Below are 12,998 nucleotides of genomic sequence, written 5' to 3'. Positions count from 1 at the left end.
TATTCAAGGGAGTTCTCTGGCAACCAAGCCTTATTAATAAATTGTGCTTGCTCTAGGCCAGGACAGGGCATTTTAAAAATGTTTCTTTTTCTTGAGAAGTCACACGGACGCAGGGGCACACAATAAACGGGCAGCTCCTCCTTCCGAAGTTCTGCATTTGCAGGATGGATCCTGCCTGCCCTCTACAGGCCATCCTGGGCCTGGAGAGTTCTCATCTGGCTCTCCAACTGGGAAACGGGGTGCTGCTCCAGTAGACTCTCATCTAGTCCTTTCTTCTGGTTACTGGACTAGGGGCCCAGCAGCTGGGAAGCAGGACATGGAGCAAAGGTGAGGGTTGCTCGGCCTTCACCAGGCACGCACTGAAAATTTCCATTTCCTGTTGCATTGCAGAGAGATTTATTTTCAGGTCACTGCTTGTGGCCACAGGTGAAAGTCCCAGCTGTATGAATGGCTAGAGCTTCCCACTGTGTCTCTGCTCTGAGTCCTGTGGTTTCCCCCTCCACCAATCACAGAAGGTAGAGAAGGAGCCGGGCAGGTAGGTTGTAGGGCTGGTGTTGTTTTAGCTTTGAGAAAAACAGTGATTTTAGTTCAAGAGGAATTTTCACCAGGATGGCTAAAATGAAAAGGACCGACAACACCAAGTGTTGACAAGGGAGTAAAGCAGTCAGAACTCTCCATCGTTGAAAGTATAAGTTGGAGCCATCAACTTCAGAATTCTCAGCAGATTCCAGCAATGGCTCTTGCAATCCCACTCCTAGGAGGAGGCTCAGAAGAAACACGTGTTTATGCTATGGAAAGACATGTACAAGGAAGTACACAGTGCTATACCTTATAATAGTAAAAAACTTGGAGCAGCTACCCAAGTGTGGAATGGATAAATGACATGTGGTAGATTCCCTCAGTGGGATAAGAGACACAGTGAAGAGCCCTGCATGACTGGTTCACAGTACAGCTGGGTGAATCTCACAGATATGGTGTGCAGCCAAAGGAGCCAGATACAAAAGAAATGGGGAGCTCTTTTTCCATTTATAGGAAATTTCAAAAAGGCAAAAGTAATCTGTGACAATAAAGACCCAAATATTGTTTGCGTCAGGGAAGAGTCTACATGGTACTGAGCTGAATGCCTTCGATCTGTGCGCTTTATTGCATCATCAGTTTTACCTTAATGAAAAAGAATTAAAGGTATTTAGTGTGTTTTCTTCTTCCCAGGTGAACAACTCATTATTCATCCTTTTTTTTCCCATGCTCTGCCTCTTTTGAAAAAGATTAGATGTGACTTACAATGGTATACAGTGTTGAACTGTATTTATAAGTGAAGAAATCTGGGTGACGCTGAAATAAAGGCAGGAAAATAAGGTGAAACCAGGTGGGAGGGTAGTCCTCAGAATTTAGGCAGGAGGTCTCGTGCACTTCCTAGGGGCGAACGGAACAGAGCTTCCTAGAGGTCAATGTGAAGAAGAAACACAAGTCCACACCCACCAGTTACAGTCCAGCTGATCAGAGGTACTGAGGCCAGGGCAAAATCTCTCCTGGGCTGTCTCAGAAAAAGGCAACTCTGAGATGAAAGGCCTTCATTTTAAAGTCTGTCAAACATTCCACCTGGGACCCTGGATCCTCCACATTTTCAGCCCTCCACCCCGACCCTGCCCTCGAAGAATGTAGGGTGAGGCAGCGTCCCAGACAGTCAAGCTCCCGCCCTGTGCTGTGCTGTGGGCCAGGCAGCCAGACACTGTTCACTTTTCTGGGTGCGGTTTGGGGGACCCCCCACCCATAAGGGCTGAGTTTCTGTTCTTTGGGGTGCTTGGCTTGCTGTCCTGGTTCCTGGACCGTGGGACTGTATTCTTGGCCTGTGCTTTGTTTCTCAGCCCATCTCCTTCCTTGTGGGTGCTCCTTAGTGGCCCGGTCCCTTCCCCAGTGACAGGTCTTCTTGGAGCAGCTCCCTGAGGGCTGGACTCCTTCCATTTTGGCATTTGGGTTAAGGGATCTTTCCACTTTCTGGCTCCAGTTTTTGTGTTGAATTCATATATTGCCCCAGTAACTAGGGAAAAAAATTACACCACCAATGTATAAACAAAGGAATCCAAATGCTTCTCTGCTCCCCCATCTCCACCCTGCTCTCTTCTCGCCCCCAGGGAAAGATGAAGCAGCTAGAAAGATTGAAAGCAGGCTTGTGAAGAACACAATCTTCACCTGCCTGCCCTTTCCACGAGCTGAGCTGTGTGGCTGTGACCACACAGGTAGCAAATCTCACGCTTCCCTGGAAAGAAAGGTTTAGGAGAGTCTCAAGGTCACCTCAATGGCAAGATGAGAGGCCACAGAAGTCTTGAACTCAACATGAGCTTCAGATAAGTTAGGCTCAGTTTCTCATGGGGTGACCCATTACATTCTGATTTGTTTGTTTAAAAAGATCCCCTGAATCCCTGATATAAACAGGAGTTCACCAAGGAAGGAGGGAAAGACTTTGATTTTTATCTATGTTATGTTAGCAGAGATTTGCAGACACAGACACAAAAATCTGGCCCCAGTTGAGATGATGCAAGGGAGCCATTTTTATTGTGTCGGAGCCTGCAGACGCTAATTGATGTTTGTTCACATTAGTCCAGTTGGCTCATCGCTTCCTTTTTCCTTCTCGCAAACACACAGACGCAGAACAGCCTCGGTCCTCCCTGGCTTTTGCCCCAGAAGATCTAGTTTCCGGCGTGCCCCTGCTCCTGCTGTTTCCCTACAGCATGAGTGGCCTCTCAGGCAGAGGATCCCACCAGCACTTATGCTAATGTGGGCACATTATGGTAACAAGTACCTAATAATAGAGGGAAATTTAATTCCAGCAGCAGCGGCAGCCTGTCCTGGAGAGGAGCCATCCTCCCTCTGAGGAGGACCAAGCGGAGCCGTTCGCATGTGAGGGTGGCAGGGAGCCAACGCACTTGCCTCCCGAATTTGGTTTCCTTCCCTTTATTCACGTCTATAATTGAGCCTTTGTAAGTGAAGGGATGTGTGTAAAGGAGCTAAATTTGGAGCTGATTTCATGGGGGTGATGAGAGCTCTGGAGGCCAGCTTTACCTTATGTTCATCTTGCTGTCCAAGAAGGAATTCTTGGCCCTGATCGAGGAAAAAAAGAAGCCAAGCTTGCCATTTCTCCATATCTCTCATTACCAATAGGATGGTGTTTAGAAGCATTCAGAAAGGATGAGGCAGGTGGGGGGAGGTTGAGTCCCAGTGAGCAGAAGACACAGTGGGTTACTGAATTCACCAATTCCCTGAACTGGCCTGTGATTCAGGGAGGGAGGCTGGACAGAGGCGTGGCCCTTGAGTGGGACCCTTTAGGTGGAAACCTGCTGAGGCCTCACACGTGATCATGTGCTTGAGTGTCTACAAGCCAGCTCTGTTTTGAGCCGATCTCACGTTGCGGTGCCGCCTGGAAGTATCAGCACTGTGTAGGCCCGACAACCAAACGCACTGGCAGACTGAGTGAAGAGCAGGACGTGGGATATGGTCCTTCATGACTCCACCAGCCTGGAATATGATCAGTGCCCTTACGGACGACACTGCCACTTAATTACCTGGGTCTGCGGCTTCTCCATCAAAGACAGTGTTCATCTGGATTGTTTCCTAAGGAAAAGAAAGAGACGGCTTCAAGCACAGCCCTACACTCCTCCCCCCAGGAGAGGCTGCTCTTCCTTACAGCCCACGTTCCTTACCCAGGACATTCCTGACATTTATTTATTCAGTAGGCACTGTGCTAGATGCTCGGGACACATCGGTGAACAAGGCAGGGCTGGTTACCGCCCGCCCAAAGCTTGCCATCAAGCAGGGGCCATTGACAAAGAGGCACTGCAGTTTACTGTGATAAAGCCTGTGATGGGGGAATATAGGATGCTACGGGGGCGTGGGGGAACAGGGGTGGGAAAAGGACATTTAATGCAGACTTGGGGGGTAGGAAAGCATCCTGAGTAAACGCCATCTAAGCTGCACAGAAGGAAGAGCAGAAATGCCATGCAGCACTGGCCAAGATCGACATCACCTACGCGGGATCTGCCAGGCAGATGTTACGTGCAGAGCAGGCACAGATGAGTCAGCCTAGGCCAATGCAGCGCTGCCTCCGGGCCTGGCCTGCCTCACCTAAGCCTGGTGTTCCCCACCTTATTCTTTCTCCTGACCTGTACTCTGTGCCGCCCTCCAGGACCTGACCTCTGCCCCCTGGAAACACCCCCTTCCCTCACACGGTGCCCTCCAACGACGCCGTTCTTCAGCACACTCACGAGGACGGTGTTGGGAGTTTAATGGGCCTTTGACCCCCGTTTGCATCACATAAGCCGTTACCTACTCACTTGCCCACAGCTCCCCTCTGTGAAAACAGAAGGAATCGAGATGTACAGCTTTCCTCCACTTGATCAACTCAGAAGCTGCACTTTTTACGGCCAGGGGGATTGATTTATTTAATCGACGAATTTAACTCTACATATGTCTCAGTCTCTGAGTGGCATCGTCAAGGGTACTTGCCTTAGGCAATAATAAGACCCAGGAGACAGGAGATCACCCCTTCCTCCTGTTTGCAGACCAGTGCTTATAAGCACTTAGGAGACTGGCCTGAAGCGATACTTCGTCCGCGTCCTGCCTGTCATTTCCCAAATTCATGGATCTTAGATCATAACAAAGTCCTATTATTAGGGGTTAGGGGAGACCTGGGAGGGGGTCACCTTCAAGTTCCGTCACTTCCAGTGGGTGGATCAGGTTCAGTGAAAGAAAACTCAGGAGGTCACGTGAGGAGGTAACTCCCCAGCTGTCCTGTGACACTTTGCATTTACATGACTCTTCATAATTTTCCCAGTATTTCCCCACCTGTTATCTCAGGGCAGCTGTTCTCACTCCCGTTCCACAGGTGAGGAATCTAAAGCTTAAAGAGGCCGAGGGAGTCCCTGAGGTCAAGGTCATATGGCCGAGAGGGCAGAGCCAGCCTCCCACTGTGCTCTTTTTCTATCACTTTTCCCTCAAGGTGTGGAAAAGCAAAGCAAAAGTAAATCCCACTGAAGGCTGAAGCACCAGTTCTGGTCTTTAAGCTCCTCTCCCCCTAACTCACTCTCCCGGAGAACTAGTGTAGATAATAAACACCACTATTCAATATTTATGAAATCCAGTTCTTCTGCAAATATAGCAGCAGACAGGTTCAGTGGAGGGAACAAATTCTATCAGGAGCTCGTCACACAGCAGTCTGCTCCAGTGGCCAGATACAAGCATCTCCCTGAATGATAAACACCCCCGTGGGACTGTGGCAAGACGGCCGGGGGGAGACCAGAGGCCCTCCCCAACCCGGCGCCCCCGGGGCCAGCCAGCCTCACCACCGCCGCCTCTCTCTTTGTGTTCTTCATTTCTGCAGGCAAGAGGACAGACAAGAGTTAAGCTTCTTGGACACTAAATTGACCTTAAAATTTTACCCCTACAAAGAGATCTCTCTTAAGCAGGATTTGAGCTTAGTATTGCAGGCATAGCAAAGAATTTTCTGTCTCTAGACATGTTTGTTGACCTCCTTCCACCTTCTCAGAAACACACACACTCTCATAATACACCACTAAAAATTTTTAATTCTTTTTCCAGCTTATTGTCATTACTGGAAACTAGGTTTTAAATGGCTTTATAGGTAAAAAAGAAAGAGGGGGTTGCTACCTTTGTTTCTCATCTGAGGATTCTTTGCGTCCATTCCTTATGCCCTTTTTACAAAGTAACTAGGATGGGAGATAGTTTGTGAAAAATCTCATTTTTTAGAATTATCTCATTCGATATGATCAATAACCACTGTAGTTAAATTTCTAACCCTGCTGAGATATCCCTTGTGCATGTCAGATGCACACACCTATGGCTGGAGTGATTAGAACAATCATTTTTCAAAAACACTCTTTCCGGTTCTTTGTCCTGTCTCTCCCCATAGCTTGGAGTCTCCCTGAGACCACAGCTTTGGAGACAGTGGTGATGTCTCCTCAGATAGGCCTTGCTCATTTCACCAACGCCCTGAAATCACTCAGCTCTCCCAGCCCATCTGACTGCACCCAGCCCCGATTTCTAACTACCCTAACCTAAGTAACATGTGAGAATGTTCAAATCCATCACAATCTGAGAATAAAGTATCATTTGTTCTTTAAAAAGAGGCATCTGTCTAATACAGGGCACTAGCTGTCCTCAGGAGGGGTCACCCCCTCTGTGTGTAGCAGCAAGTAGATTCTGTGTTTAACTCACGGAGAATTCTCCATTCCTGACCCGCTTGGTGGGGAGCAGACCTTTAGGTGCTGATGTGAAGCTGATTGGAGGTGACTCAGTAAGGAACAGGCAGGACCGAATGAGACCCAAGCGGGCCAACGGTCCCATGCACCCTGCCCTGCCCTCCCCTTCCTCCAGCTACGTCCGACCTCTGTTTCGTTCCATCCACAGATGATGTGGCGGAAAACCCACCAACACAGGACTGTGCCCTGATTCTCCACCGAGTTGGAACCCTTTTATGTAGTACAACAGAGCAAGCAAAAAACAATAACAGCAACAAACAAAGGTAATCGGCACCGTACATACCTACTTTCTTCACCCTGTATCGGGGGAGAAGGGATGGACAAGAATTAACCTGAGAGCACTCTGCCCTGGTACACACGTGACAACATGGGGGCCTTTGGGCAACTGTGTTCCCCGGGATTCAGGGGTCGATTGAAAGAGGGACCAGGGCAGGGGACTAAAATGCAGAATGAGCTCCCAGCCCTGCTCCATCACTGCTGGGTTGGGACTAAGGAGGCTTAGGAGTTTGATAAGTTTGAAAACTATTGCTTTAGAGAACTTCAGGGAACCTATTTTCTCTGACAACACTGAGTGAGGGCATGACGACCCCATCAGACGGCCCAGCGATTCTTCCTGCCTGGTTTTCCTCCCCAGTAACCATCTGAGCAGAAGATTTGACCCACAGTGGGAAGGTTCGATGACTAGCAGTTAAACCCTGGCTTCCTGTAACATGAAGAGCTGGACACCTGGACTCTTAAGACCCTTCATTCTGTGACTCTAATTTTATTCTCTGCTATGGGACAAATATTGGTTGCCATATGGTACAACAAATTGCCAGAGAGGCCAGGTCTGAGTCTGAATCACTAGCTAGTTTTTTAAAAGTCAACCACGTTGAAAACAATATGTAGAAGGTAACTGAAGCCACCAGGTTCAAGGCGCACATTTGACTATAAATTGCATGTGAGTTGCAGTGTTCAGTATTGGATTACTTCCTTTAAGAACTTCTGCCCAAATCCCATTACAGAGCACTGCCATCCTTACAAGCTTAAGCATCACTCTTTTGGAGCTGGTTTTTTTTTCTCAAATCAATTTGTGAGTATAGTCCAAATAAAAAGACCTTTTTAAATTTCAGCAGATGCTCAAGGATGTCTTACCTTGAAGTCAAGGTTGCCAATAGCAACGAATGCCCCCAATAAATATGGCAAAATGCAATGCACATCTTTATGCTAATACTTATACTTTTATACAGCCTTTCATCCATAGATTTTAAATTATTTGACAGTAGTAGTTAATCTTCAAAATACCTTTAAATGGCACATGAGTCTTATCACCCCTTCTTTTTGCCGGTGAGAAATTCCAAAATTCAAGTTCCAATACCTCAAGATACTTGGGTGTACAGAGCTAAACTTAGAATCTAGAATCCTAAGCTCACTGGGACTCAGCCATGAAAAATCATGCAACAAGATTAAAAAAAAAAATAGTGTATTAAGCATTTACTCCACATCAGGAACAGTGCTAAGTTGTTCCTTTGCATTTGCTCATTTAATTGTTTGGTTTTCAAATAAAGAAATTGAGATTCACAGAGGTTGTCACTTGCCCAAAGCCATATACCCAGAAAATGGCAGACCCAAGATTTGAACCTCAACCTTATCTGACTCCAAAGCCCAGGCTCAGAACCATCACGTTCTCACTGTAAGAGCTACTAAGACTCAAGAAACTGGCTCTGGGGAAGCTTGTAACAATTTGATGCTTTCTCCACTTTACTCTAGTACCTCCCTTTAGCCAGTAAAAGACACTCTGCAGAGCGTCACCGAAAGAGGCATATAAGTGAGCAGGTGAGCATCCCAGGGAGAGGAAGCAGGCCTGCGTTTACAGCCCTTGAGAGGGCCACACGCAAAAGAACAATGATTATTTAGTCACACCAGAGCCCAGTTCAGTCACTGGAGCCAAAAGCTTAATTCCCTTATTCCTTTTTATGCTTCTTCTAATTCCATCCCATCCTTTAAATATTCCACAAATAACAGCACGGCATATTCTACTACTACTCACAACCGGCCTTGTTTCTGGAGCTTTTATCCAGGACAAGATCACCAAGAGGCTGAAGCCCTGATTTCATTGAGAACTCATCAAGTATGGGGCAGGTGCCAGGGAAAAGCAAAGGAACAGTTTCCTGGCCCGGCAGGTGATGAAGGGGGTCCACCAGGACAAGGGGAGCTGGGACGTCTCCCCGGTAGCTCCGTTTCCTTTCTTCATTCCAGGCACCCTCTCTACCCTGTGGAGAAATCCCAACTGTCTCCCTTTCCTTCTCCTGGCATCACCAGAGGCAGTATCCTCCGTAAGGAAATGGGGGAAGGGCCCAGCCCACTGGCAACTTACAGAGGTTTCTTGTGCTTCCCAGCCTTGCAGGGACAGTGTCTGTGGATGGCTTTGGCCAATAGGATGATCAGGGACACCAGGAGACCCAGGAGCAGCATGGAGCCCAAAGTGATGACAAAAGGCACATACCAGGCCGATGGAGAATACACGTTCTTCCTCAGGATCCGGTAGGTGATCCTGGGCTTGAATGACAGAAGAGGGAGATGAGTGGAGGCTGGTAGTCTTTGACATCAGAACCCTCTCACGTTGGGTGGTTGAATGTTCATCCTGCTTTTTGTTCTTGCTCTAAAGGTCGGACATCTGTGTGCTCATCGTTCTCACTCTTCAACCCATCACCTTATTTATAGTCTTGTCAGATGTCCTTAGACCAAAACCCAGAAAATGTAGGGAACTGGAGAGCAACTCTAGGCCTAATTTCATTCTCTTTCTTCTCCTTCCTCAAAGCTAAAAATTCCATTGGCTTTTTTTCCCTGCCAAATCATGGCATAAGCTAGGGACTAATATAGCTATTGTCTCTCACTGGGAAGGCATGAGCCGTGAAAGTTGGGGTTTTTTGTTTCTTTTTTTTTAAACACTTTGTAAGCTTCTCAGTGTTCAGTCACTGCCAGCTGTGCTGCCAGCTGAGCAGGCTGTTATCACAGTGAGACCTCAAGTTCAGCATTTGCTTCCCAGAGAGGGAGACTGATAACAAAAAGTTATGGAGATTTCCAGGTTGGAGATGTCAGAGCTGGGTTGTGTTGTAAGTTGCAGAAAGGTGGCAATTCCTTACTTGGGGCACCTACTGGCTCCTACCACAACTGAAAGCCCTTCAAGTCACCTAATGCCTCCATTCATTGGGGGTAATATTGACTCCAGCCCACAGGAAAGGAATATTAAGCAGCTCTTGGTAAGACTCTGAGAAGCAGGATTTGACCACCTGTCACAGGTGGCTTTCTGAGGTTCTGGTTCCTTTTCCTCTGGCATACTCCAAGTATGGGGCTGCTTTTCTTCCTACTGTTTATGACAGTCTGTAGGTAGTTTACTAATTTGCACACCTGTTTGTAATCCGTCTCCCCCTCTAGATCAGAGACTCTAAAACTTTAGTGCAATCAGAATGGCCTGGAAGGCTTGTTAAAAACACAGATGGTTGGGTCCCACACCACAGTTTCTAATCCAGTAGGTCTGGGGATTTGGTGAGGACTCCAGGTTTCAACATCCTTCCCTGGAAGTCGTAGTGATGATCATGGTTGGATGAGGTATAACTTTAGTGTTCCGGGGTGGGCTCAAGAATTTGCTTTTCTAACTAGTTTCCAGGTGATGCTGCTGCTGCTGTTGGTCTGGGGACCACTCTTGAGAACCACTAACCTATACTATAAGCTCCATGAGAGAGCAGAGATAATTTCTGGCTTATTCACCAAAGTGCTTGGCATATTATAGGTATTAAATCAATATCTGCAGATTGAATAAATGGATTTCTTTTTGGAGTGGGTGGGGAGTAGGGTATAGACTGACAAATGGTGACTCTTCAAAAGAAGTAGAGAAGAGCATCTGGCAGCTAGCTGCTCTCATGGACACGGACTTGTATTGGCTCTTAAGAGCAAGCAGAGAAGGGCTTGTGAAGGCAGCAACATGTCCATACCCTGGATGGGCAATGCCTGATCTATCACAAGTCTGTGCATATGTGTACCTCCTTCTTTACCAGACTAGGAAATGTCAGTGGTTCTATAAGCCCAAGGTCTCACCCAGATTTTTTCTACCACCCAGTGACTATTCCGATCCAGCCCACGGTTGGCGTTTCTGGCAACATCCTAACACCTCAACTCTTTTCAGTCCACCCCACATTTCTCCTAGGTCAAGGGGCTCCATCAACATCAGTTACAAGGGATATAACTGGGAAGTCCATCTCCCAAAACCCTTACCCTGGGGGTTGTGGTGACAGTCGTGGTTGGGTGAGGAATGACACTAATGCTCAGGGTCACTGTGCCTGTTTCAACAAGAGCTGCAGCTCTCTTCCTGTCGGACAGCAAGTTGTCATCAGTTATGTAGACAAGTAGTTTGTAGTTCCAGATCTTATCAAGCCCACTAGCATAGTCAAAGTGAGTTGCGAGGATCAGGCTTGTAACGTTGGACCCGGCGTTAGGAGAGAAGGTGAAATGACTGTTGATGTTCCCTAAATGAGATTCGATGCAAGGATTTTGGGAATAGGAAGAAAAGAGCGTGAGAAATAAGGGTTAGAAGAAAACTACATTCAGTCTTTTTCTTAAACATCCCACCTCAGGTGTAGACTACTTCTGATGTACCAGGGTGGGGGCAGTGACAGGATATGGGCCTTAACAGCACCAGAGATTTCATGAGTACAGAGAGACTCTGGCTTACAACCAGTGTGGCTGCAATGAAAATGAGAGTAGAAAAGGGCACCAGCACAGGTGTCCAGGGAGAATGGCCGCCACCGCGCTGAGCATCAGGCAGGGAGCTAGCAATCCTGCTGCGGCCAATGCTCATCGTCAGCATTAACTTGGTAACAATGTGTAAGTCACGCTCAGACCAATCAGTGGGCGGCAAGAGGGAAGAGGGGGCCACGTCCCTAGCCATGGGCCAAGTTCATTGCACGCCTTTCATGAAACCGGGCTGGTCACACCCGTGATGGATGTCCCTGGAGTCCCCCAAAGGAAGGTGTGTCCTGGGCTGGCAGGGACAGTAGTCCCCACCCCCACCTCCCCAGCGGCTCGTCTGGGGCTGCAGGCTCACAGCTTAGGGAGCCCAGAGCAGAGAAGCTGCCCGCCCAAGCAGCTCTTGTTCATTCCCCCGGTGGCTGCAGACTCACTACCAACTAAAAACCAGTAAATGGACCAGGGGATGATGCAGTTTTACTCCCGAGCAACGAAGTGCCCCATAAAGGCCTGAGGGTTCTCAGTATGGATTGTTCCCATCTCCGGCCACTGCAGTCTTGAGGTGGGCTCTGCCCCTGGGTTTTGTGACACAGCCTGCTCGAGAGGCTTCCTGCTGCTCCAGTTCCGGCTCTGCCAGGGCTCAGCAGGCGGCGGAGCTGGCTTTTCAGTCTTTCACGTGAAACTGCTCTGCTTGTTTGGGTTTAAATCCCTGGCCCCGGCACTTCATTAGATGAACTATTTTGGTCTCATTTCCATTGAGGGGTGCTCTTTTCTTTCCCTCCCACAATGGTATATTTTTAAAGAGAGAAAATGAATGGAGCAGAAGAGAATTCCTGAGGACGCGTTTCAAAATGCATTTAATCTATTTCATCTATTATTATTCAGAGAGAGGACTGGGATTCCCCTGCCCCCCCCCCCACCAACAAGCTTGCAGGAAAAGAGGTGGGGGAGGAGTTGGACTAAAAAAATGTTTTTAAACTACACTAATCTGATTCATGAATCCTACGACAGGCTGGGAATTGGGGGTGGGGGGGGCGGGTCACCATCAATGGGATTCACTGTTCCTTGGGCCTTTGGGCAGCCAGGTATGGGAGTCTGGGAAGAGTTAGGTGAGAAGGGGAAGCCAAGCGGGGGGCGGGGACTGGGAATTCCAGAACCATTTGACTCCTCACCCTTGGTTTCCTCATTCAAAACACCCCACCCCCTACACGCTGTGCCAGATCAGTGTGTGAGCTCAGACCCCCACCCCTTCTTCCTAAACAGCTGCTACAGCCCCCAACACCAGGAGCCCTCAGCAAGGGTCCAGGACCACTGACATCAATACCATACCTGAGCCAATGGAGTAACGAAAAGACCTGGGGCTGGAATCAAGGTCAGTACACGTGAGCTTGAAATTGTAAATATTTGTGCCAACTTTCAGATCCACTGGGATGGCCAGGAAGTACGAGTTTGGGGTACAGATTGGTTTTTCATCATTTTCTTCAATGATGTTCACAGTCACCTAGAGCAGCAGGAAAGTGGTCTCACTGAGTAGTTATCACTGAGCCCTTACTGTGTGCCATGCACTGGGCTGTGTGCTTTTTGTGAATTAGTGAGGTTTAACCTCATCCAAGATCGATAATATGTTTATTCCCATTTTACAGATGGGGAAGCTGAGGCTTAGGGAGATTAGGTAATTGACCTAAGGCCATTCAGTTGGTGAGTGGCAGAGCTGGGATTTGAACTTAGGTCTGTCTTACTCCAAGTCCTATGCTATTAACTTCTCTACTGTGTGTTGTGTGTGTACATGCACGTGTGCATAATATACGTAATAATACATTTCCACACCCCCACACACATATGCAGCTAGACACATGCGCTCACCCCCAGATGATGCTGAGTTGTTTTTCCGGTAACGATGATGGATTTACGGTGACCCTCCTGTGCTTCCTTGCTTGCTGCCCCTGTGAGTTGGAAGTTCTGTCTTTAACTTTGGAAGATCGAACAATGGCTCTCAACCAT

At 48.0% G+C, this 12,998-nt stretch overlaps 1 protein-coding gene across 1 annotated transcript in view; it reads right to left on the bottom strand.

Moving 5' to 3' along the window:
• Positions 1-1,733: 1,733 nt before the first annotated feature.
• CDHR3 (cadherin related family member 3) overlaps positions 1,734-12,998 on the bottom strand; it is a gene marked incomplete at both ends in the record, with an annotated part of 68,659 nt that continues 57,394 nt past the window's right edge. Inside the window, 7 exons of the mRNA XM_082661878.1 lie at positions 1,734-2,038; positions 3,561-3,609; positions 5,337-5,368; positions 6,556-6,569; positions 8,629-8,810; positions 10,527-10,777; positions 12,327-12,498. Of these exons, the coding sequence (XP_082518004.1) occupies positions 1,734-2,038; positions 3,561-3,609; positions 5,337-5,368; positions 6,556-6,569; positions 8,629-8,810; positions 10,527-10,777; positions 12,327-12,498 (1,005 nt within the window). The remainder of the gene's footprint in view (positions 2,039-3,560; positions 3,610-5,336; positions 5,369-6,555; positions 6,570-8,628; positions 8,811-10,526; positions 10,778-12,326; positions 12,499-12,998) is intronic.

Source organism: Grampus griseus, assembly GCF_964374135.1.
Source record: "Grampus griseus genome assembly, chromosome: 9".
Classification (NCBI taxonomy): Eukaryota; Metazoa; Chordata; class Mammalia; order Artiodactyla; family Delphinidae; genus Grampus; species Grampus griseus.
The sequence above is the reverse complement of the archived record's forward strand: the minus strand, read 5'-3'. Positions and strand labels throughout refer to the sequence as shown.